The following is a 22,115-nucleotide window of genomic DNA, read 5'->3' on the forward strand; positions in this document are numbered from 1 at the left end:
TATCCATATGTGTCCTCAAAATTTTCCAAGGGAACGTGCTCATTATATAAGTTGAGGGGGAGGGGTAAATCAGGATATAAATGAAAATAGAGGATCATAACGTGTGGATAAACGTTTCAATTCAATGAAACATAAGAATTAAAAGCCTGCCTACGCCTAATGGGATGGCTTATCAACTTGTGTAATATATGAACCGACAAAACTATAAGGATGAGTTGGCAAGTCCCACAGTGAAGTAGATTTTAATACGCCTTTCTCAGAGGTTGACAGATCAAGCAGATTGAAAAAATCAGTAAGGAAAAAGGTTTGAACCCCGCAATTTAAAAGCTTAATAAAATGGTCCTACGTGGTGTACCACACACGACAGCTGAAGAAGGCACGTATGTTCTTTTCAAACGCACCTGGGACATTCCTAAAACTTGGCCACACACACACTGAAACCACTAATTTCAGTGCCTGGTGCTAAATTCTAAGACGGGGGAGGAACAGGCAATTTTAGGAGCCAGAGGCTTTGGGGTTAGAAGCTCAGAGACCTCCCAGAGGTTACGGCTAAGATGGGTTTGCAAGGATGGTTCTCCGGGTGAAGGAGATGGAGCTGGGGCTGAGCCCCCCGCAGTGAGCAGCAGCAGCAGGTCCAAGGGCACCGAGACTGCCCGGAACATCCCTTGCCCTCCACGGAGCCAGGCTCTCTGAGCCCGCTTCCAAGCAGCGGCCCTGGCCTGCATATCCAGGGGCCTCACCAAGAGCTTGGTTCAGTTTCCTTCTCTACCAGGAGGCGGGGGTGGGGGGGCTTCAGTTACCTCCACGCTGGGGCACGTCCCCCGACAGGAACATGAGCTGAACGCGAGAAGAGGCCACCTGGAGCTGGGTGAGCCCACAGCAGGAGGGAAGGTCACCGGACTCCCGAGGCTCTGCCGGCGACGAAGCCCCCCTGGCCCTCCTCCCCGGGTACCCAGCGCGCCTGCCAGGGCTCGAGGCCGGTGTAGCCCTGCTGTGCCACCCGGCGGGCCCGCGGTCCCCGGGCTCAGGCCACCTGTTAAACGCAGGCATCCCTGGCTTCCTGCTTGTCGCACCCAGGTGTCGCATGCCCAGGCTCCTGTTAGGCAGGGACTCCAGCGGTGTCTGCGACAGTAACTGTCCCAAGTCCCTGGATGGTTGACATGCAGCGTTCATCCCAAATCCTCTTTTCTTTCTTTTTTCTTTTTTTTCTTTTCTTTTCTTTTCTCTTTTTCTTTTTTTCTTTTCTTTTCTTTTTCTTTAAAGATTTGTTAGAGACTGAGAGAGCGCCCGGCAGAGGGCAGGGGCCGAGAGAGAAGCGGGGAGCCCCATCAAGACTCCAGGACCCGGGGTCACCCCCCCCCACCGCAGGCGGACACTCCCCGGCTGAGCCCCCCAGGCGCCCCTGGAAACTTCGTTGCAGCCACCTGCGTTCCCAGCCACTCAGGCCCACGGGCTGGGGAGACAGGGCCGGGCCGGGCACGCTCGGGAGGGAGCCCTGCCCCGAGGCTGCAGCCGGCGGCGGTGTGACTGCGAGCACGTCCCTTCCCCTCTCTGGTCCTCTCTCCTCATTTTCAAAATGAGACAAAATCATCTCCAAGCTCATTTCCTTTTTCTTTTTCTCTCTGTAAGTTCATTTCTAACTGAAGATTCTGGGATCCGATCGCTGGAAGACCTGGGTCTGTTCTGAGGGTCAGTGGGCAACACCCTTAGCCAGAGCACCTCCCGCCCTGACCACGGGAAGGAAAGGAGGGCGCGGCCCTGACCTTGCGGAGGCTTCACAAGGGGCCGCCGCCACCTGGAGCAGCAGCCCCCCCCGCCCCCACCAACCAACCAACACAGTGACGCGAAGGGGACACCGGGGTTTCCCTCAGGCTGGACATTTGCGAGATGCGAGGAAGTCCTACTGCGAAGCCAGGCCTCCGGGTGCGTCTATGATGCGCCCACCCGGAGGGAACCCCGACAGGTGTGGAGGGACGTGCACACCTGTAAAGGGCTGTTTCTAGAAGGACACACGGGAAAGCACAGCAGCGGTTCCCTCCGTGGAGAAAACCAGGGAGAGCGAGGGGCGGGAGGTGAGAGGGAAGGACGCAGCTTCTCTATGTAGGCCTGTCGCACGATTTGGAAAACAAATTTTTTTCTTTTTTTACCACTTTAATATATTAACTTAAAAAACATGTTAACACTGTGGAAATGTCGTGAGTACGCATCTCACGATCTGAAAGGGACGGTCAGGGATCCCCGGGTGGTGCAGTGGTTTGGCGCCTGCCTTTGGCCCAGGGTGTGATCCTGGAGACCCGGGATCGAGTCCCACGTCGGGCTCCCTGCCTGGAGCCTGCTTCTCCCTCTGCCTGTGTCTCTGCCTCTCTCTCTCTCTCTCTCTCTCTGTCTGTGACTATCATAAATAAATAAAAAATTTAAAAAAAAAAACAAAAAAACTTTGAAAGGGACGGTGAGCCATGCAGCACATTCTGATTCTCTTCGTGCAAGACGTTTCCCGGGGCCTCCTTGAAGGTGGCAACAGCCTGTTTCCATTGCTCAGTCATCCAGCTGCGGCCGCGCCTGCCCCACTCGCGGGCCCCAGGCGCGGCACCTGCACCACGTTCGCGAGGCCCGGAATTCCTCTTCACCGCACCCTGGGCGTCCTTGTCATCGTCTTTATGTTAGATCTCCTGTATCCCGTACCCCATGGCTTCCTGATCCTCGGTCTGTGTTCCTGTTTTATTTTTATTTTTTTTTAAGATTTTATTTATTCCTGAGAGACACAGAGAGAGAAGCAGGCCCCATGCAGGGAGCCCAACGCAGGACTCGATCCCGGGTCCTCAGGATCAGGCCCTGGGCCGAAGGCGGCACCAAAGCGCCGACCTACGGGCCGCCCCACGTTCCTGTTTCAGTGAAACATCCCTCAGTAGCTTCTTGAGGAAGGGTGCCGAGGGCAGGAGTTGTTTTAAGAGCCCATATTCAGAAGTGTCTTTGTTCCGCCTCCCACTCCACCGACAGTTTGGCCATCGGGTTGGCTACCGTGTGTCCCCAGAACTCTGAAGGCATCACTCTATTCTTTCTTGGTGTCCAGGAAATTTTTCTTTGGAGAAGTCTGATGCGACTCTAGTGGCGATTCTTTGCATCTATTAACTGTTCGCCCGGATCATTTCACTAATGTGGGGTTTCACAGTAATGCGCAGTGGTGGCCCCTCGAGCATACGCAGGAAAGGTCAAGACCTGGACGCACAGCTTGCCGTTTCGTTCCCTAACTGGAAGCCCCTACCCCCCACCCCTTCACCCACCTTGCCCATCACCCCACTCACTTCTCTGACAACCATCAGGCTCTGTTTCTGCTTTTTGCTCACTTATGAGCTTTGCCTCGTAGATGCCACGTATGATCTAATTGCTCCTGCTGCAGACGGCCAGCCAATCCTTTCCTCGCCCTTTTTAACTTCACTCAGATCCTTCTCCCTAGTAGGCCCATTTCCTCTAATTCCTGAGTCTCTCTGGGATTCAGTTGTGTAAATCCGCTTGTTTCTCAGTAGTAGCCTCGGCTGCCGGCACGGAAGTTTCAGTGGCCACCATTTTGCTGAGTCCTTTTATCTTACAACATTTGTGAACACTTATTGTACACACTTGTATTTTCTTCCATTGCCTTGAATGGTACTTTAAAACAAAAAACTTGGGCACCTGGTGGCTCAGGTCATGATCTCGGGATCCTGGGATTGAGCCCTGCTCAGCTTCTCCCTCTCCCTCTGCTGCTCCTCCTGCCTTGTGTTCTGTCAAACAAATAAATAAAATCTTTAAAAACATTAAAAACAAAACAAAACTCCTTACTATCATCTTAGAGAAATTTCAAGAAGGCATGAAGAGAAACTCATGTCTGAATGACTGTATTAATGAGAAGTCTTCCATGATACTTGATGAAAGCCTCTGTAGTACTATGTTGGTTATCACCATATTATTTTCAGTCTTAATTTTTTAAAAATATTTTGTTTATTCAGTCTTAATTTTTTATCATTATTACCCATCTACACATCTTTATATCATTAAGGTTTCACATGTTTTAAATTTAGCTTTTGATATAAACTCCTAAACTTGGAATTAAGAAATCAGTGTTGCCTAATTTTTTTTTATTTTTTTTTCTTTTTTTTTTCTTTTTGTATAACTGCATTTGCTAAATAACTGCACCTAAACAGGTCTGGATTTGGCCAAACCATTAGCTTAATAGCTAGTGATATTTCACATTTTATATCTATCTATCTGTCTCTCTATTTGACAGCTGGCTACTCAAAGTCTGACCAGGAGCACTAACGTTAGCTGGAAGCGTGTTAGAAATGCACACCGAGGCTCCACGCCAAACTACTGAATCAGGAGTCTGCGTTTTACCTAGATTCCCCCAGCGATTCACCAGCACACGGCTTAGGTTGGAGAACTAGTCTAGTATTTCCCCGCAGACTGCCCCATTCTGTTCCCCCCTCCTCTCACACTCCTCGTAGTGCCGAAGGTACTTTCTTGTCAAATATCTTGCAGTTTGAGCATCATGAAAGTTACCTTTCCCGTCCTTCCCCCGCCCCTCATGGGTCTGTCCCAGAGCCTCTCTAGGTTTCTTGACACTAAAGTCCCTTGCTTTTCCAAAAGAGGAAAAAAAAAAAAAAGCTCCAGAAAGTCCAGGCTCTGAATCCATGCTAGTCGGGTTCAAACTCTGGCTCTCCCGGGTACTAGCTGGGGGACCTTAGGGAAGTCACATCACTGCACTGTGCCTCAGTTTCCGCTCTAGTAGTAAGCATTTGATGCATGTTAAGCTGTGTCCTCTGAAATCAAGACCTTACTTAGCAACTGAGTTTTTAAGATTTTCTCCTTGTCTTCTGCTGAGTGGTGCTTCTGTCACATAGTTACATAAAAGGGATGTTTTATGCATTTGGGCTTTTTGCCGCTGAATCAACTAGTTTCACCTTCATCTGGGGATGGTTTTATGATTGTCTTCTGAATCAATAGATGCGCTAAACCTTCTGGACTTGGGATTGCTCACCTGATGAACACAGTCTCTGAGCTTCAACGATGGGGCATCCATCAGCTTCAGAGTTCAACAAATATTGAGGAAAAGGATCAGCAATGAGCATAAGAAGCAACAGGGGATGGGGATAGTTTCAGGAAGGTTGGGGTGAAAGCTGGACAAATGTCAGCAATGATGGGACAGACGGAAACGGGGACATATACCGTGTAGTGCGCTGTCCTGTGATGGACTTGACGTTCCCAACATTATAGATGTTAAACTACAGCTTTTCCACAGGTGCCCTTTATCAGAGTACGTTGCCCTCTATTCCTAGTTTGCTGAGTTTAGTTTTTTTTATTGCAAAAACGATTTTTTTTTCGAATTTTAATCCTTAATCTTTAGTGTAACATTGCTCTTAGTACGATGCTGACGCCAGTTGTGCAGAAAGGGCTCCGGAGAGATGTGCACAGCAGCGCACAGCTGCGGCTCTTCTTCGGTCTGGAGGCTCCAGGGCAGCCCATACGGCTCCGTCAAACACACCCCCTAGGCCTTGTGTGTGAGGGCGGGGCGCTCCGCTCCTTGACGGCCTCAGGCCCCGGGCCAGCTTCTCAGCAGTCTCTGCAGGGACAGGCTTCTGTGTGTTCTTGGCAAGTTTCTCAGTCGTAGAGGGGTCATCTCGGAGATCAATTTGGGTCCCGACAAGCAAGAAAGGAGTCTTTGGACAGTGGCGAGTTACCTCAGGCACCCACTTTTCCTTCACATTTTCAAATGAGGGTGGAGAGGCCCCTGAAGACAGGCTAGAAATACGTGTTTGTGGCTAACTCAGCGGTCGTGGTCTGCCATAATCCTCTTGCCCTGCAGGGTCAAAGTCCAAGGGTACATGGCTCTCACCAATCCTGTGACTGCATAGTTGACAAAAAAAGTCGGTACACACTCAAGACGGAAATTTGCGTGTTGTGTAGGATACCAGGAGACATGTTTTACCAACGGCACCATCGCCCACGACGCACTTAATTGTCTGCATTGCTGGAACAGTTGTGTATCCACTTTAAATATCTCAAATTCGATGATGACCTCAGCTTCTCTGCCGGGGCGTTTGGCAGCACTGCCAGTTTGCTGAGTTTTAAATCATAAATCAGGGTTGAATCATTTTTTCTTACATACATTAAAATGATAAAATACTTCTCTTTATTCTGTTAAGATGGTAGGTCACAGTTATTGACTTTCAATGTTAAACCAACCTTGCATTCTGAGATAAACTCTACTTGATCATGATGTGCGATGCTCCGATTGCTGGGTACAAGTAGCTCATTGTTTAACAATTTCTGTGTCTATGAGGATATTGATGTGTTACTTTCTCTTCTTGAGAAGTTCTTTGGCCAGTTTTGGTACTGTGGTAATAGTGTCCTCATTAAAATAAAAGGGGGGGAGGAAGTATTCCCTTTTCCTTATTTTCTGAAAGTTTGAAGCTTTTCCTTCCCTAAATGTTTGATACAACTCATCAATAAAGCCATCCAGACGTGCACTTTTCTTTCGCAGGAATATTTTTTATAATAAATTTCTTCGGCATAACGTTATTCAGATTTTCTATTTCATTTTGTATCAGTTTTAGTAAGCTGTATTTTTAAAAGGAATTTGTTGGCTTCATCTGATTTGATTTAAAGTTGCCCATAATATTCCTTGTTATTCTTTTAGTGTAAGATCTGTAACATCTCCCATCTCATACTTGATAGGAATAATTTGTGCTTTTTCTTTTTCCATTGAGGTTTGCTAGAGGTTTGATTTTATTAATCTTTTCAAAGAACCACATTTTGGCTTTATAACTATTTTAATGCCTTTAATTTTGCTCTTCCTTTCTTCTATTTACTTTGGATTTAATTTGCTCATTTTTTCAATAGCTTATTCCTTCCTTTTAAATATATAGGCATTTAAAACTATATAATTTAGGAAGAAAGTATAATATCACGGATTTTACCTTTTATTATTTTATTTCTCTGGGCTACTCACCCTTGAAAGAAATTCCCAAATCTTTTTTATAGGGAAAACTTTTTATGAGAAATCAGTAAACTCGACCCAGGGGGAGAGTATGCATATAAATCTAAAGAATGATTATAAGGATATAAAAAGCCTAGCATTCTTGTTACATAACTCTTGGTTTTTCGTTCCATTCCAAGCTGGGTGTGTGTTTATTCTAAAGATGCTTGAATTTTAAGAACCCGCAGTTCCTGTTTTGGATGCTATGTTGTAATTACCAGTGACTCATTCAGACATACTCAAGTTTTGGATGTAAATGAAGGTTAAGTATGACTTCAGTTAATTTTAATGCTTTGACTATACCAACTGCATCACTAGTGCGCTGTCAAAATGAAATCTTCCTCTGTTACTATTTACATTAATGTAATGAGTCATTTTTCTTCAGTCATCGCTTTTATTTTTATATTTAGCTTTGAAGATTTAAAGCTCATCCTTCTTTAATAATTCATTTTAGCATTCTGATTTTTAAATAGTGAAAAGGGTTATTGCAGATTATTTTCTTTATATTTATTCTGCATAGTCCCAAAAATGATCTCCATCATAAAATTTCTTGAAGAGTTTGTTTGGGGGGGTTGCCTGGCTGGATCAGTCGGTAGAGCATGCAATTTTTTTTTTAAAGATTTTATTTATTTATTCATGAGAGAGAGAGAGAGGCAGAGACACAGGTAGAGGGAGAAGCAGGCTCCCTGCAAGAAGCTTGCTGTGGGACTGGATCTGGGATCTTGGGATCGCGCCCTGGGCCGAAGGCAGATGCTCAACTGCTGAGCCACCCAGGCGTCCTGAGCATTCAACTCTTAATCTCAGGGTCATGAGTTCAAGCCCCATGCTGGGCATGGAGCCTACTTAAAAACAAAACAAATAAAAGAACAAAAAACAAGTTTAAGAGAGTTTTTTTAGGTTGTTTTAAAGAATGATTTGTGCTGGGGATCCCTGGGTGGCTCAGCGGTTTAGAGCCTTCCTTTGGCCCAGGGTGTGATCCTCGAGTCCTGGGATCGAGTCCCACGTCGGGTTCCCTGCATGGAGCCTGCTTCTCCCTCTGCCTGTGTCTCTGCCTCTCTATGTCTCTCATAAATAAATAAAATCTTTTTTTAAAAAAAAGAATGATTTGTGTTATCAAAGGAAACTTTTAAAAAAATAAACCCAAGTCAAGGTATTGCTAAATAAACATACAACCCAAGTGAATATTTGCCTGTTTTAGAAAAAATATTTTTCCTAATCCATCTTTTAAAACATAGGTAACAATGGCCTTCTCAAATTAAGTTAGCTAGTAGAAAAAAAACTAATACATTTTACATTTAGTATAAGGTTAGTTTCCGGGAGAAGGCTTTTAATTTTTTATTTCATGAGTTGTGAGATGATATAATTCAATGGAGTGAAATGAGTACCTGCAGATGATCTTTGCTTCTAACAATTTTTTTTTAAAGCAGTAAAATTTTAAAAATTGAATCTCTTTTCAGCATCTTATTTTTTGAAAAACCCAACGTTTTGGCCTAAGATAAATGTACACAACCAAACACTTCAAAATAAAATATGGCATGTATTATTTTCTCACAGGGCATCAGATACTAATATATATAGATCATTTTGTTAAAATAAAAAAATCACATGAAAATCAGCACAATACTTCATTTATTTATTGTATAAGTTTGGCAAACAGCACAAAAATCCAGCAACATTTTAAACGTGTAAAAAAGTCCAATGCTGAACAGTACTGGGGCTTTTTCTTACATAATTAGTAATAATGAGAACCCATTTAAAATACTGCAAAGCTAGCAAAATGAGGCGCTTGGCTTCTGAACATATACCGCAAACATACACACACATACGCACACACATACACAAACAATATAATTTATCTTTACAAAAATTACAGCCAAGCAATAGAAAAGAAGGATGTTAATAATGAAGATACTAACACATATGTTCACTACATATATCTTATACATTGAAATGCTACATCTTGTACCCTGAAATGCCATGTGTAGAGAGCCAAGCAGAGTAAATTTAGGCTCATCACTGAGGTTAAGAATTATTTGAAAAGAATTTAGTGCTTATAGGTAACATATTCAATTAAAACTTTCTATATAGCAATTCCTGGATCATAACAATGTGTTCCACTATATATCTGAGAAGTTGAATCTTCTTTGTTGGCAGTATAAAATTTCTGACCAGTATCAAAATTCTGGTTAAACCCATATTGAAGGCATTTTCTAGTGTATGCAAATGTTATAGGAGGCATCAATGAATGTGGGAGAAAATCTTAGATTTCACACTAAGTTTCTGCTGAGCTTTGTCAAACCAAACAGCTCAACTATAAGGCAAGAAAAAATAACCCCCTATAACAGATTAGTGGGTCTTACCAAGTAAAGATAGGAATTCAATCTTAGGGAAAAACTCCCTACATAAACAGATCAGAAACAATTGGCATTGAAACAAACAAATTACCTAACATCTTAACATTCAGTCATTGGTTCAGAAGCCTGACAAACAATCTATTGGTATATATTATCAAATTAACTTTTTGGAATCAGCACCAGTCCCCAAAACCTCAAATTATAATATTTAATATTCATTAAAATACATCCTTTTTTGTGCTATATGAACACAACTATAATCAAATTAAAGAAAGTTGAATCTATTCAACTTCTATATTTTTGTGTATACTGGGTAGCAACTTAAGTTTTTTTTAATTTACTTGTGCTTCTGTTCTGGGGCACTTTGATTGAAGAGAAATTCGTTTCACAGGATTACATCTTGCTAAAGCATTCCTTAGCATTGGTCCAAACTTGAATTCCCTTTTAAAAAAAATTTAAAATAAATAAGTAAACTTTATTTTATTTTTTAAAAATATTTTATTTATTTATTCATGAGACACACAAAGAGAGAGAGAGAGAGAGAGAGAGGCAGAGACACAGGCAGAGGGAGAAGCAGGCTCCATGCAGGGAGCCTGACATGGGACTCGATCCCGGGACCCGGGGTCAGGGCCTGGGCTGAAGGCGGCACTACACCGCTGAGCCACCCAGGCTCCTCAATAAGTAAACTTTAAAATAGGATTTTGGACGAATTCTGAAAGCCAGAGTATTTGGCTTCCTGGTATAGTAAATTTCACTTTTTGGAGTAACTAACAAGTCCAGCAAAGATGGCACTATTTTTCTGGCAATGGCTAATATAAGTCAATGTCTAATGCTTCTGAAAAAAGTAAGAGAATCACTTGCATAGCCTATCTTCAAAATGAGAAAGAGCTACAACAACTTCTTTTTTGGAAAACTGAGTTTTTCAAGGTTCATAACATAAATTTATTTACTCATATCATGTTTGCATCATTTCTATTTGTAAACCAAACAAGTTCTCAGGCACTTTCCCTATGTAATACTTGAAACAAAAGAAAAAAAAAACATTATTAGTTCAACAATAAAAATGAATAGACTTAAAAAAAATTAATGGCTTATTAAGTTTTTAGTCTAACAACTAATGTTTTGATAAAAACCAGTAACAGATTAACTTATCAAATCCTTCTCAGTGGTCTTAGCAGGCTTTAGCACAAAGTTAATATGATTGATATAATATACCTAATATGCCTCAACAACATAAAATAGTAAAATCTAACGAAGTGGTAGAAACAAAGGTATTTTTTTTAACAAACAAGATTCTCCAATAACTGCTAATTTATGAACAACATTTTAATACTTAAACATTAAAGTACGTCAAGGCTTCAAATATTAGAAAAAAAATCAAGAATGTTTTTATTTTTTTCCTCCTGATGAAATACAAAAAGCAAATTTATAAATGTCTCAGACTGGCTCAAGTACTAATAGAGTATCCGTTGTCAGAAAGGATAAGAGATCTTATGCGCTGCCATAGGAAGACACCCACGAGACATCAAATGAGCAAACGAAAACAACACACTAGCACGTAACACAGTCCTGTTTCGGTGGGGAAGAGAAAAGTGTATATTTTCTAAACGATTGTGAATGTATAGAGGGGAAGAATTTTCACCTAATATGCTTTTGAATTTTTTAAATTTTTGCAATGAGAGTATGTTATTTTTGTGATAATTTTTCTGCTCTTTTCTTCTACTAATCTTGGGCTTTGTTCTTTCTCTAGTCCCTTTTGATGTAGTTAGATTGTTTGAGATTTTTCTTGTTTCTTGAGGTCGGCGTCTAACACCATAAATTTCCTTCTTTGTTTTTTTTTTTTTTTTTTTTTAATTTCCTTCTTTGAACTGCTTTCACTGTGTCTCAGATTTTGGACCACTGTACTTTCCTTTTCATTTGTTTCCATGTATTTTTTAATTAACTCTGTGATTTCTTCACTGACTCACTGGAGGTTTGGTGACATGCTGTTTAGCCTCCACCTATTTTGTGTTTTTCCAGTTTTCTTCTTGTGATTGATTTCTCGTTTCACACAATTGTGGTCAGAAAAAAATGGTATCATTTCAGTCTTCTTAAGTTTTATTGTGCTTATTTTGCGGCCTAATGTGTGATCAATCTATCCTGGAGAATGTTCCATGTGCACTTGGAAAGAATGTGTATTCTGTTGTTTTTAGATGGAATGTTCTATATATATCTGGGGCCAATGTGTCACTCAAAGATACTGTTTCCTTAATTTTCTGCCTCAATGACCTATCCTTTGATTAAGTGGGGTGTTAAAATCTCCTACTACTATTGTATTACCATCAATTTCTCCCTTTACGTCTGTTAATATTTACTTTATGTATTTCAGTGTTCCAGTGTTGGGTAAATACTTAAAATTGTTATTTCCTCTTGTTGGATTGACCCCTTTAACATGATATAGTGTTCTTTTTTGATATAAGTACTGCTACCCTGAGTTTTCTTCCCATTTCCACAGAATATCTTTTTCCATGTGATAATTTTTAAAATTTAAAAAGATAAAATAGCTTAAAAATCAATCAAGTATTTCTTAAAAGCCTCAGTCCTCCTTGATTTAACAAATTAGAAAATCACTATCAAAAAGGTTGATGAAAATAACTTAGAAGTGATCCTGACTTTTAAGTGCTGATAATAATACTTTTTATATAAAATATGTTTTGGTTTACTACTACTACAATACAGCCATTTGATTATATTCAATTACCACTTTGGATAGCTGACATTATAACAAAGTATGGCATATTTTAAAAGTTAATATACAAGTAAAATAAACAGAATATAGATACCCACATTATTCTGAGAAAAACTAATAATCTTATCTTCTTGTACTTAATTTTAAGTTTCTAAAAAATAATAAAAAAAAGAATACTGCAGATTTTCAAATATAAAAATCTTTTCAACTTAAGGAAAAGAATAAACATGATGAAACTTTATAGTATTGTTCTTGGGAAATAAGGTATACACATTTTTCTAATCTCATGTGAGTGAAGTATGGTTTACCATGGTTATCTTAGGACACGAGGAGACAAACAAGACATCCAACAGTATATCCAAATACACCTACAACGGTATTTTTTTATTCAGAAATCAATTTCTAGCACTCTCAACCATCCTACCCTAAGTAAAGTGGGGAGAATAGTTCTTTGAGCCACTACATTCTACTTTGGAAAAGCAGCAAACAGAAGATCACAAGGGACTTAGATCACAAGACTCTTATATAAGAGTCTTTTATAAAAACAAAATAAAAACAACTCTAAAAAAAACTTGTCTTATCTGATCTTTTAGACCTCCTGAGATTAAAAAAGGCAGGTTAGAAAAAAAAGACAAAATGTGGAGCAATCTGTGAATCAGGGAGGCAGCAGGAGTTGGCAGGAAGACAGTAACAGATAAAAACATTATCAAGTTGCGGGGCTCTGGGTGGCTCAGTCGGTTAGGCGTCCGACACTTGATTCTGCCTCAGGTCATGATCTCGGGTAGTGAGATTGAGCCCCACGTCGGGCTCAGCACTGAGCATGCTGTCTGCTTAAGATTCCCTCCTCCCCTGTGCTCTCTCTCCCTCTCCAAAGAAAAAATATGGGGGCACTTGGGTGGCACAGTTAAGCATCCAACTCTTGACTTTGGCTCAGTTCATGATGTCAGGGTCATGGGATCAAGTCGCATGTCAGGCTCTGTGCTCAGCGTGGAGTTGGCCTGGGATTCTCTCTCCCCCTCTGCTTTTCCCCTCCCTGCTTGCACACTCACTCGATCTCTCAAATAAATAAGTAAATAAAATCTTTAAAAAAAAAAAAACACTATTAAGCTGTTACAATTATACTCACCTGTCAGCAAGTACAGACGGATCAGTCATGATTTTAACTTCTCTTAACTAACTCCAAAGATCCACTATGTGAAGTAACTTAAACACTTTAACTGAGGCATAAATATGAATTTGCTCGACACAAAAGGAGCCCACATGACCTAGAGTCTAGTATTTACATCTTAAAATATCTTTGTTCGATATGCTATTGCTGGTGATACCAAGTGGAAAGGGCTAGTAGGGAAGTGATGGTGCCTAACCAGTAAACACACATTTTGGTTGAATTAAATCACAGATTGTTTATAGGAGTATGATTTTTCCCTCTAAGAAGGTCTTCATAACTGAAAGAAATAATCTTGCTATATATGATTTACTGAGATAATGCATGTTAAATCTCTTGGTAAGTTGTGAAGTGCTAGACGTATGTAAAGCACTGGTACTAACGAACAGACACATACAGGCAGATCGTGGGCATAAAAAAGGAATTAGAAAAAGATTTAATTATCGATTGATTGATTGGTTCATCAGAGAGGGAGAGAGAGCAAGAGCGAGAGTGCACGCGCGCACACAAAGGGGGGAGGCAGAGGAAGAGGGAGAAGCAGACTCCCTATTGAGCAGGGAACCTGCCTCAGGACTCGATCCCAAAACCCCAGGGATCATGACAACCTAAGCTGAAGGCAGACACTTAACTGAATGAGCCACGTAGGGGCCCCAAGAAGGAATGTTTTATATTTTGTTCTTACATCAGCATTTTAAAGATTTCAGCATTATCAAAACACATATTGAAACAGGATAAGCCTCCATGTTCTTATCATCTACTACGGATATCAGTCATATGAAAAAGACTTACGATGGCAACAAACCATATCATAACCACATTTTCCCCCAAACAACGTTTAAGGTATTTTCCAATCAAAGTACTACATATCACTGTTAGGACAGTATCTTATGCCCCGTCCAAGAACATCATATAATTTAAGTAATGTTGTTGGTATGTATTTTCAAATACAAGATACAATAAACAGGGCATACAAATTTGGAACGTTAGGTGAATGAAGACTCAGTAATTAACATTCTGGTTGTAATATTCTTTCAAAGTTAAGAAACCAGAAAATATTCCAAAGGATGGGGGAGAATTTTTTTTTTCTTTTGAGAATGGGTTCTAAAACAAAAATAAACACCCTGGTTCAAATAAGAGAAATTAGTTTTAAAGGAATTTGTAAGCACTTTTGAATATACTTGTACCTTCACGTACCTTTTTGCACATACTGATCTGCATGACTGCATAGCTTATGAGGGCTTCCTTTAAATCATGGTTCTTTTGTTCTTTGAAGCGTTCAATATCAGCCCAAGCATTTTTCACAAATTCTCTGAAATAAAATGCATAATTACTATTACTCTTATTCAAATTAAGAGGACTATATATTATAAATTCTAATAACCAGTTCTCATTTGCATTGGCTTTTATTTATCTATATGAAGGAAAAAGCTATCGTTTGTATAAGATAGTTCTATTTTTCCCTTGCTAACAATTATACCACAAGAAGAAGCAGAGAGACAGTCATATATTCATCTACATTTTAATAATCAATATTTTTGCCACAAGAATCCCGGCTTCAAATTATTCCTATAAAACAGCTGTCGATGGCTCTCTGAACCGGCTCACAAGCCCAACAGATGCCATGTGAAGTTGCCTTCCAAGGGTCACTGGAAAATATACTTTTTGACAACACGGATTATGTATCACAATTATTATACATCCGCTTTAAATGATAACTAGAGCTTTAAAAATTGTGAGAGGCATTTATTTGTCTTTTTAATTTCATTCATAAAAGTTTACTTCTACTTATTTGTTGCCAGCAGTTCTAAAACTTAACAAAATTCCTCAAAACCAGTGAAACATTCTTGGTCTGCCTTGACCTACTCATTATCAGATAAAAAAACAACAATAAGAAAAATAAGCCAAACAGTAAATTTCTAAATTCAGAAATGTTTATGGAACAATTACATGCCAAGCCCAATGCAAGATGTTGAAACATAAAGATGAAAAGACACAGCACTGACTTGGAAGGGCTCTTGGGTTAGCCAGGGACAGTCACAGAGAACAAGCCACCACCCACAACAAAACTACCCCATGCTCTTGTAGCATGAATCAAGTGCAAGGCTAGGAGTAAGCCTCACAGAGGAAGTAGCACAAGAGCTGGGCAATGAAGAATGATCAGGCTTTCGTTAGGTGATGGAGAAGAAAGGACGAAGGGAATGTGCAAAGGACAGAAATCAGGAGAAGCGCAGGAAAATAGTATTATAAAGTTGAAATTCTTTCTTCTTACTCTTCCCCCCCATACAAAAACTGTTTTTATATAACATGATTTTTAATAATTGAAATTTCTTAGGATTCAATCACTATATTTATTTTATTTTGTTTTTTTAAGATTTTATTATAATAATTTATTAATAAATAAATAATTAATTATATTCACGAGAAACACAGACAGAGAGAGGCAGAGACACAGGCAGAGGGAGAAGCAGGCTCCACGCAGGGAGCCCGACGTGGGACTCAATCCCGGGACTCCAGGATCACACCCTGGGCTGAACGCAGATGCTCAACCGCTGAGCCACCCGGGCTGCCCGACTATATTTTATTTTAAAAATTGACTGATTGAGAGAGAGAGAGAGACTCAGAAGCAGAATCTGCACTCAGTGCAGAGTCTGATGGTGCTCAATCCCACAACCACAATATCATGACCTGAGATGAAACCACGAGTCTGATGTTTAACTGCATCACTTAGATGTCCCTCAATCACTATGTTTTAGAAGAACCAACAGAGGGGCTCCAGGCTGGCTTAGTCAGTGGAGCCTGTGACTTTTGATACCACGGATTTAAGTTCGGGCCCCACACTGGGCGTAGGGATTCCTTAAAAATAAAACCTTAAAAAAAAGCCCTAGGAGAATAGGCTATAATGCAAAAATGTTAATGAAGATGGGAAATGGTATTAAAAAACAATCTGCCATGTAGTACATATGTGTAGCTTTGTTCAACATCTCAGCATTTTTACCTGCCTTCCAGATTTTTAGACTTTAACTGCTGTTCTCCTTCATTTATTTGTTCTTCTAGCACCTTTATTCTGGCTTCTCTCTGCTCTGGAGTTTCTTGACCAAAGAGCTTAGTGGTCATTCCCTTCAGAGAAAATGTTCTCACAGTCTAAAAAGGAAACAGAAACAGGTGAGTGGATAAATAAAATACGGCACATACATACAAAGAAATATTATTCAGCCTGAAAAAGGAGGAGCATTCTGACACAAGCCACAAGGATGAACCTGAGAACATTATACTAAGTGGAAATACGAAAGTCACAAAAAAACAAATATGATATGATTCTACTTAATTTACGCTTTCTCAAGTCAGAAAGACAGAAAGTAGAATGGTGATTGACAAGGGCTGGAGGGAAGGGACATAGCTGACATCTAATGGTACAGTTTCCGTTTTCAAGATGAAGAGAGTTCTGTAGGTTGGTCGCACAACAACATGAATGTATGTACTACTGAACTGTACCCTTCAAAATGGTTAAGATGACCTTTAGTATAACCATTCATTAACCTACGCCCTCAAAAAATTGCTCTTAATTTATATCAATGTAAATTCAATAGCTATACTAAATTTTTTCCCACTATTTTGTAAGTCTGAAATCGTAAGAGCAAAGATTATTTTTTAAACAGAAAAGTAGGAACACCTGGCTGGGTCAGTTGGTAGAGCATGTGACTTGATCTCGAGGTTGTGAATTTGGACCCTGCAATGGGTGTAGAAATTACTTAAAATCAACATAGATGGATAGATACATATATTCATAAACAGAAGAAGGAAAAGAAAAAAACAGGTTAAAAAATGGTTAAGATGACCAATTTTGTTATGTATATTTAAACCACGATTAAACTTTTTTTTTTTTTAAGGTAACAGAAAACTTTTGCCATTTCCCCCCTACCTCAGATAGAAGCATTGTAAGTCTTAAAACCAGGGGGCTCCTAAAAATGATTACTAACACTGGAATAATATAGAATAGTCAAAAAGAAAAAAGAAATTCTAACCAAACTTCTTAACCAAATGGAAAACTTCTGGGTGAAGTTATTAGGCAAGTTATTTCTTTAGAGGTCATATTTTTTTAAATTTCTCTACAACATTAAAAATAGGTAAAATTCGGGATCCCTGGGTGGCGCAGCGGTTTGGCGCCTGCCTTTGGCCCAGGGCGCGATCCTGGAGACCCGGGATCGAATCCCACATCAGGCTCCCGGTGCATGGAGCCTGCTTCTCCCTCTGCCTATGTCTCTGCCTCTCTCTCTTTCTTTCTCTGTGACTATCATAAATAAATAAAAATAAAAAAAAAAATAGGTAAAATTCAACAGGTCACAAAGGAAATAGACCAAACTAAAATAAACAAAAAAACATTAAAATCTGCATAACACACACTGAAATTTGAGTATCGTTCAATAAAATAGGATGCTTTCCCTTGGAAGGAAGCCTCCAGCATCACTGCCTTACACTTCCTCACTCTCTAGAGTTTACTGAGAGAAACATTTTTCCCTTCACATGTAGGAGTACAGAACCATGCTCTTTGAAAATGGCCTGGAAATTTCCCGAGCTCTAAAAATAAATCAAGCCTAGTGCATACATGTTTTGTGGTCAATGGTCTTTTCCCACATGTATCTGTGACTTTTTAGGCATACCAAAATACTTGTTAACTATGAAGTGACTGATAAATGGTGGCACTGTCACTATTTCATTATTTCCAGATTGTATATTCTTAATATAATAGCTACTTTATTCCAATAAAATGGTTGGACAGTAGAAAGCTGATTATAAAAACAATCTAAGGTTCATACCATAAGATACAGAATTTTCTTCGCAAGGATTCACGGTACACCAAAAGCTCCTTCTTAGGAGAGTTGCACTGATTCTAACTGGGTAAGGCTTTTCAAAGTAAGCCAAAATTTTCATCATATACTTTGTAAAATTAAACCTGACAAAGGTCATTATTTCAATCACAAAGAATGTTTTTTCATCTGGACTTAACATAAATGAAAAGACATTTACTACATAGAGCAATGTTGGCAGAATTGTTTTGCTTTAAGATTTTATTTTTAAGTAATCTGTACACCCCATGTGGGGCTCAAACTCACAACCCCAAAGTCGAGTCACAAGTACCACCAACTGAGCCAGCCAGGTGCCTCGGTAGAATTTCTTCCAATGCTATATAATACAATGTTTACTGGCCTATGTATTTATATAAAGATCACAACCCAAAGAATTATAAATTATTACCCTATAAAAGCTACAGACATCTTGAGTATTACAGCTGCAACTCACTCCTTGTATGGCTTGCTGCAATGATATGCACTGAGACCTAAATGGAAACACTCACCCCTGTTGCCAGTTCCTCACATTGCTGCTTTTTGGATGCTAAGTCCTGAGCAGCCATCTCCAAGTCATACTGCATAAGCTCATGTTTCCTGCATACAGCCCTAGGATGAAAAAAAAGTGCTACCATTTAATTTTTGTGGTTTCTCTTTTAACATATTAAAAAAAAAATTTAGGGATAGAGGGGTAGGATTCACAATGTCTTAACAGGCTGAGAACTTGTGCACACAGGATTTTCAGGTTTAAAATGGAGTAGCCCAATATAAAAATTAAATCTAGCATGATGCCTGGGTGGCTCAATGGTTGAGGGTCTGCCTTCGGCCCAGGGCATGATCCTGGAGACCCGGGATCAAGTCCCACGTCAGGCTCCCTGCATGGAGCCTGCTTCTCCCTCTGCCTGTGTCTGTGCGTGTGTGTGTGTGTGTGTGTGTCTCATGCATAAATAAATAAAATCTTTAAGAAAAAGAACTATATAGAATCCACTGTATTCAGCAACTTTCTTTTGCTTGGTAACTTGAAAATACCTTGGTGAAACTCCTGACTACTCAGAGAATGAACAAGGCTAACAATGTGTGGATGTTTTTACACCAGTTACTAAACAGCTAAAGGAAAACAGGTACTCTGCTGTACTAACAGAATTCTTACATTGCTTTTAAAAGTGACAGGAAAATAACCAAAGTGGCTGTGACCAAAAGCCATCTATTCCAAGAAAATTATTCATTTTTCAAAATTGGGCAGAAAAAGTATACTAATTTCTTCTTAAATAGAACTGTGTACCAGAGAATGTTTGGCTCCGTAGGAGATACCATAAAAAGAGAAGACAAAGTGCTGATATTAAGAACGAATACAACCTTAAGAGGATAAGCAGATGTGGAAAAAACCACAGAATAAAAATGGCAACATATTGCCTAGTGACAGGGCTACATACACTCAATCTGTATTTTGCAATCAATCTTCAAACTTAAAAAAGTAGAAAGAACAACATACAGATAGACCTGGAGACTGACGAGTTTTATCAAAATTATGTTTCAAGAACAGGGCTTGTCTTTTTTTTTTGTTTTTTTTTTAAGATCTTATTTATTTAATTATTAGAGAGACAGAGAGAGAGAACAAGCAGAGGGAGAAGCAGGGGGAGAGGGAAAGACAGACACCCCATTGAGCTTGAAGGAGGGAGGCTCAATCCCAGAACCCCAAGATCATGACCACCCAGATGCCCCAAACAGGGTTTGCTTTAAATATCTATGCTTAGCACTCTGCAATACAGAGGAATACAATGAGACCTCATTCAATACCTGGGGGGTGAATTCACTCAAAAACCACCTTACTATCTTTACTTTCTGGAAATGTATGAAGAGAGTGGTGACCAGCCACAGGGCTGCATCTGAACATTTACTATACTTACCGCAATGCTTCTGCATAAAACAGATACTCCTTTAACTGATCTGCATAATGTTCTTCATCTTCCAAAATATCATCTATAGAAGATGCATACCTATTTAAAAAACGATGCACACAAACTTTTATCACAATACAAAGTATTAATGATCAGAAGAAGTGCTATTCAAAGTGTGGTCCACAGACCATTTGCTACCCATCAGTAACAAAAGTAAGTACACAAAGTGAGAATAGCATTCAGAAATATTCATGGCAATGTTTAATTACCATAAAAATTTTACTGAATTTTACCAAAATGTTTTAATCAGCAATGGCTTGGAAATAAAAAACAAACAAAAAAAGGTCCTTCTTACAGGCAGCTTAAGAAGCACCATAAGACTATACTATCTTTTGTTCAAAGGTATTTTATGAAAGGGCTACAAAACCTGTAGAAAAAATAAGAGTTTAGGATAATTGGTGCTCAAATGTTCCTGGCAGCAACTATATACAGTAATGCCAAAAGCTACAAAAAGGAAAAATAGAGTAAAGAAGATTACAAAAAACTTGAGTAGTCTTATTTTATACTAATTTCCAATAGCAACTTCTGTTTTGACACAGACAAACCCCTCTTTATCATCCCATTCTCGTTCCTGGACTTGACTGAGTTCTTCCTTGTACAGAAAAGTGCAACTCTCCACCCTGCTTCTCCAAATCTTACAAGGACATATCTCAGCACCTCTAGGAAATCTTCCCAGACTACTTAAGTCCTTAGTCATCACTCCACTTTTAATCTTTTATTTTTTAAAGATAGTTTATTTATTTGAGAGAGAAAGAGAGAGCACACACACTCCCATGAGTGGGGGTGAGGGACAGAGGGAAAGGAAGAAGCAGACTCCTTGCTGTGCAGGGAGGGCTCAGGTCTCGATCCCAGGATCATGACCTGAGCCAGAGTCAGCCACTTAACCAACTGAGCTACCAAGGTGCCCCCCACCTTCCGATCTTTTATCAACAATTCAGAACCTAAATTTTATCACATGTCTCATGAGTTAGTTTTATTTCTTCAATCATATTATAAATTCCTTAAGGACATGGGTTATACCATGTACTACTTCTGTATGATATAATAGGCAACTTTTTTTTTTTTTCCAAATTAATTCTGATTTGTTAGCATGGGAAGAAAAGAAAAATATACCCTATGTCTCCACACCTGCTTCATCTTCTCTAACACTAACTCCCCAGGAGTTCTTTTTTTTTTTAAAATATTTTATTTATTTATTCATGAGAGATACAGAGAGAGGGAGAGGCAGAGACACAGGCAGAGGGAGAAGCAGGCTCCATGCAGGGAGCCCAATATGGGACTCGTCTCCAGGATCACACCTCAGGCTGCAGGCGGCGCTAAGCCGCTGCGCCACCGGGGCCGCCCTCCCCAGGAGTTCTTATCTTTTGATAAGCAAAATGTTTAATTTTGATAAAGAACAATTTATCACTTAAAATTTTTTTTCTTTTCATGTTCTCTTTAAGAAATCTTTACTAATTTGAAGGTTGCAACAACATTCTCATGTATTTTCTATTAAAAGCTATACTTTTAGCTTTTATACTTATGTATGTGATTCAAATTGCATTAGTTTTTTTTTAAGATTTTATTTTTATTTATTTGACACAGAGAGAAAGAGCGAGCACACAGTAGGTGGAACGACAGAGAAAGAGAGAGGGAGGGAGAAGCGGGCTCTATAAGCAGAAAGCCCAGTGCAGGGACAGATCCCAGGATCCCGGGATCATGACCTGAACCAAAGGCAGGCACTTAACAGACTAAGCCACCCAGGTGTCCCTAAATTGCATTAGTTTTTAGTAACATATGAGATATAGCTCTAGGCTAACTTTTTTTTTCCCATGTAGATAATTCCAGAACCCATTTCTTAAAATGCACTATTTAAAAAAAATTTTTTATTTATTTATTTATTTGAGAGAGAAAGAGAGGAGAGAGTATGAGCAAGAGGAAGACAGAGAAGCAGGCTCCCCACTGAGCAGGGAGCGCGATGCAGAGCTCAATCCCAGGACCCTGGGATCATGACATAAGCCAAAGGCAGACACTTAACTGGACTGAGCCACCCAGGCACCCCGAAATGTACTATTTAA

The 22,115-nt window shown here is 39.8% G+C and overlaps 1 protein-coding gene and 1 pseudogene across 1 annotated transcript in view; both read right to left on the minus strand.

The window, feature by feature from the left end:
• Positions 1-3,579: 3,579 nt before the first annotated feature.
• Positions 3,580-7,998, minus strand: LOC125754233 (cell division control protein 42 homolog; annotated as a pseudogene).
• A 623-nt stretch (positions 7,999-8,621) lies between these two features.
• Positions 8,622-22,115, minus strand: part of SNX4 (sorting nexin 4) — a 71,070-nt gene continuing 57,576 nt past the window's right edge. The window contains exons 10-14 of the mRNA XM_025474668.3: positions 20,008-20,097; positions 18,610-18,709; positions 16,252-16,397; positions 14,451-14,565; positions 8,622-9,804 (exon numbers count right to left, since the gene is read on the minus strand). Of these exons, the coding sequence (XP_025330453.1) occupies positions 9,757-9,804; positions 14,451-14,565; positions 16,252-16,397; positions 18,610-18,709; positions 20,008-20,097 (499 nt within the window). The 3' untranslated portion in view covers positions 8,622-9,756. The remainder of the gene's footprint in view (positions 9,805-14,450; positions 14,566-16,251; positions 16,398-18,609; positions 18,710-20,007; positions 20,098-22,115) is intronic.

This window comes from Canis lupus, chromosome 33 (assembly GCF_003254725.2).
Source record: "Canis lupus dingo isolate Sandy chromosome 33, ASM325472v2, whole genome shotgun sequence".
NCBI classification, from domain to species: Eukaryota; Metazoa; Chordata; class Mammalia; order Carnivora; family Canidae; genus Canis; species Canis lupus.